The 4283-nt window shown below is 44.3% G+C and overlaps 1 protein-coding gene across 5 annotated transcripts in view; it reads left to right on the top strand.

Moving 5' to 3' along the window:
• Golga4 (golgin A4) overlaps nucleotides 1-4283 on the top strand; it is an 84455-nt gene that overhangs the window by 3320 nt on the left and 76852 nt on the right. For all 5 annotated transcript variants that reach the window (XM_021206233.2, XM_029543723.1, XM_029543724.1 and 2 more), the window contains exon 2: nucleotides 3669-3758. In XM_021206233.2, the coding sequence (XP_021061892.1) occupies nucleotides 3669-3758 (90 nt within the window). The remainder of the gene's footprint in view (nucleotides 1-3668; nucleotides 3759-4283) is intronic.

Genomic DNA, 4283 nt, shown 5'->3' on the forward strand with positions numbered 1-4283 from the left:
GGGGGGGGGGTTGGGGGTTGGGGGGAAGCCTCGTACCTGTACACAGATGGGCAGCACTGGTGAGCTTAGAGGGGGGTGCTGGGGAGGGGGAAGTGGATGACAGATATGATTATGTTTCATTGTGAGTGTGTGAGTCAGGAATAAAAAAAGAAAAGAAAAAGAAACTATGCCTCATGCTACAGAGTCTACATTCCGTGAAGACTGTGTGTGGGGCTCAGCAGCCAGGTGATTGGCTAGATGCTGGGCACCTGGGCTTGAGGCCTAGCCTCTATATCCTGCACCAATTAAAACAGAAGTTGGTAAAAGCTTTTGTTTTAGGGGTGTCTCTATGTGAATTGGGTAGAAATATGGTGACATTATTATTATTATTATTATTATTATTATTATTATTAGTAGTAGTAGTAGTAGTAGTGCTAGTAGTTTTACTGTGAGTCCCAGAGAAGTTCGGGAGCTAGTCATCTAAAGTGAAGTGGTAAGGTGGACAGGGAGTTAGGAGGTCTTGTGTGCTAACCTAGCTCTTGAAGTGTCTAACCTGGGCAGTCATGTAAACATTCTGCACATCTAATCGTATCAGGAGATTGGGTATGATTTTGTGTGCTCTTTGCACCTTTCAGATTGATTGTGAAAACCCAAAGTGAGAAGCTGCAAGAAGCCATTTGTAGTTGTCAACAAGTTTTCCCTTAACAGGGCCTACAAGGTGCTGCACTGGGTGTTGCATTTGCCCTTCGTGGCTGAGAAGGGTGCTTCCAGTATATGATGGTGTTTACAAGGTGCATTGGGTGCCTGGGGGAAACACTGATGAGGAGCCTCTTGACGGGTAACGAAAAGCCAAGGGTAGGCATTGGCACTCAAAGCTTCCCATCCAGAAGGTCCCTGCTTGTTTTCACATTCTGAAAAGAAGTCGCCACAGCTATAGTGCCTAGTGACGGCATGGTTCTGTTGGTCGGAACCAGGTCTCTGTTATAAGGCTGTCAAGGTGCTGTCCAGGTAGTTTTCTTTCCTTCCTGCCCGTGTGGTTAGGGTAGAGTTCAGTCAGTGCTTGGGGGGGTCTTGTTCTCTCTCTGGGCGTGCAGAAGTGGCTTTCTGCAGTTCTTGCTGTGTGTTCCTGTAGGATTTTGTTTTTATTGAGCATAGCAAGAACACAGGTCGCTAGCCTCGGTCTCCTTCCTGTAGACCAGGATTTGAAGGACTTATGTAAGCAGTTAAACTTACTTGGGTAATTTTTTTTTTTTTAAATTTAGAGTAAACTCATTTTCAGCTAAGAATCATGCTTTCAGAACCCCCCCTTTTCCATCTACAGTAATACAGTTGTGAGAGTGATATGTTATTCACAGGGACCTACCACCCTAGACTGGTTTTTCTTATGTGAAATTGAGGCTTCTGGTCAGCTGATGATAAGCTGTCAGGCAGTGAACATGGATGTGAGTTGGGAAAGCAGCACCAGTTTTCTTAGCAACTAACTCACACCTCCACGCTCATGGAGTCCAGGGCGTTGCCCACGTTAGGCACGTGCTCCACCACTGAGCTGTGTCTTCAGCCCTTTACATTCATGTGCCTCTAAGTGAGAGAGCCGTTAAAGAGCCAGGTCCCCAAGACTGCTGCTTCTCTTGTAGCTTCAGAGCACGATCAGTGACTAGGCCGAGTGCTGCCAGGTGCTGTACTTTTCTGGGCACAGGGTGCTTTAGTGCTTATTCCTCATCAGTGCATACCTTTAACAGTTTCAATCATTTGATTTTGTGTTTATCCACAGTTGATGAGGCCTTCTGATTAGACTCATAGGAGGCAGAGATGTAAGGGCCATTTTAAAATTCACGTAGAGATATACTTTCATGTAAGTAAAGCATCTGGTCCTTTCTTGGCATTTGGGTATTTGGAGAGCTGAATTAATAACCCAAAGGTTTCTTAGACATTATAGAATCACAGCCAGGAATTGGTTGGTCAAGAGGCATTTCCTCTAGTCAGTAGTAGTTTGTAATTGCTTTTCTAACATTTTATCACCTCAGTCCAGCGAGGAGCTCGTCCCTTCCCAGTGGTAGCCTCTGTAGTCTCTCACCCAGCCTTTGCAGCCAGCTTGGTTTGAGAATTGGCCCTAGGTGTAAGAAGAGTTGCAGATGTGAACTGTGATGCCCCACACTTCGCATGGATGCCAAGCCTCCAAAACTCAGGCCTCCATGCTTGTATAGCAGGCACCTTGCCCAGGTCTTCAGTTTCCCTCGACTTGGATGAAAGCTGTTTGTGGAGTAAACAGGGTTTAGTGGTCACCTCTTTTCAAAACACACAGACCTCATTATGTGTATTCTAGATGCCTAAGCCATTGAGAAAGATTTATGTCACATTCACCTATTTACTTATTTAAAAACTTTATGTCCTGGTTTATGTTGTCTTGAATGGTAAAGGATACCTTATCCCTTAAGGTGACTTGCATATAGCTGATTTTAGTGGATTGTATGCCGATTTTCAGGTCATTTTTAGAAGGACATGGGTTAGGATTCAGTTTAGGCAAGAGGAAGAGGGATTTACTGTAAATACCTGGAAGCTGACAGCTTCCCCAGGGCTCGGAGCCTGGACCACTCGCTACATCCTGGACCACTTGCTACATCCTGGACTCTTAATAAAAATGTTGCAAATGATTTCACCTGGCACCAGCATGGCACCTCCCACTGCACTGCACTCCCTTGGCTGTTTCCAGGTCTGTCCCTATGCTTACCAAAGGGTGACCTTAAACTTTACATGTCTATTTTCTTCCTTGTGACTCAGCCTCACGTGGGTGTGGCTGATGATAGCTCTCAGGTTCCCTGTTGCAGATAAAGGCAGGACTGAGCTAGTAACTTTCTAGGGCTTTATGAGAGCCATTTATTGAAGAAAGTTATTAAGCATGGGTATGTACATGTGTCCTTATTGTCGTTTAAATTCACTCTCAGTTCTGCTTTTGACATAAGCATCACTCCTGCTCAGAGATGAACATTCCTGCCTTTTCCAGAGTGGATGACCAACATGTGCCCTGATGTGAAGTGTAGCTTACATGTTTGTTTTTCTCTCTGTGTGTTTAGTGCTCTTTTGTGTGTATGTGTGTGCACTATGCTTATGACCTCAGCTCTACCCTGACAGGAACAGTGTGTTCACACACAGGGTACAGTTCCATTTGTCCACTTGTTGCTCAAGTGGATGACAGGTTTTTTATTAACTGTTTTTCTCTGTAAAGCTGTGTAGATATGGAAGTGTAAGGAAGCAAGCAGACGGCGAGTGAGGGTAGAGCTATTTGTTACAGTGCAGAGGGTCTTGTGCATGCGCCACCACTCCCCAGCAACCTGCTTGTTTTTAATGAACTTAAATTTAGAATCATTTTGTTTTATAGAAAAGTGACAAAGATAGTAGAGTTTTCATATTCTCTTCCCTGGGCTTCAGTTCCCCAATACTATCATCCTAAATATAACCACACCCTTATCTTGTGTTCTGCTAAACTGACGGATGGTCCAGTCAAAGACCTAGTAACTAGTAGCTGAGTCTTGCAGTTGATCCTGCTGTAGTTATTCTTATTCTCTCCTGCTTTGGTAATCTGTCCCTTTCCTGTTGTGAGTTCCTGGGCATGGAATGAGAAGAGAACCTTTCAGGGAATAGTGTACTAGCCACTGCTGTCTTCTGATTTGTACAATCATTTTTCAATGTAGGCTTCCTCCAGCTCTTCAACACCAACAAGGCCTAGAAGCAGGACATCTTCATTTCCAGAGCAGCTTGATGATGTGACACCCAACAGAGAGGTTCGTGCGGCGTTCTGGTGCTCTCTGCGGGAGCTGAGCTGTGTGCTGGCTATGGTGACATCCAGGGAAACAGGGTTGAAGAGTCACTTGCTTAATTTCTGTTTATTAATAATCCAACTGGTCTTTTTCCTTCTTTTTTTGTTTTTAAACACAATTAGTAGTTAGCTCTTGCAAACTGCTTCTTGGAGAAAGTTAAAGAGGATAGGTATGTTTATTTCATATATGGAGCTACCAGAATAATTCAGTAATGTTTTGTTCAGCATTAGCATCATATGGAGAAAGGCCCTATATTTTTAAGCCGGTGGCTAGAAACTAGAAAGGAGCAACACATTACCTACAACAACCGAGGTCAAATAGTCATCGCTTTGTGTCCTTTTTCCTGTGAAGTATCAATACAGGAGGAGTGAGGGGCTATACTGTCAATACAGGAGGAGTGAGGGGCTATACTGTCAATACAGGAGGAGTGAGGGTCTATACTGTCAATACAGGAGGTGTGAGGGGCTATACTGTCAATACAGGAGGTGT

Source organism: Mus pahari, chromosome 10 (genome assembly GCF_900095145.1).
Source record: "Mus pahari chromosome 10, PAHARI_EIJ_v1.1, whole genome shotgun sequence".
Lineage (NCBI taxonomy): Eukaryota > Metazoa > Chordata > Mammalia > Rodentia > Muridae > Mus > Mus pahari.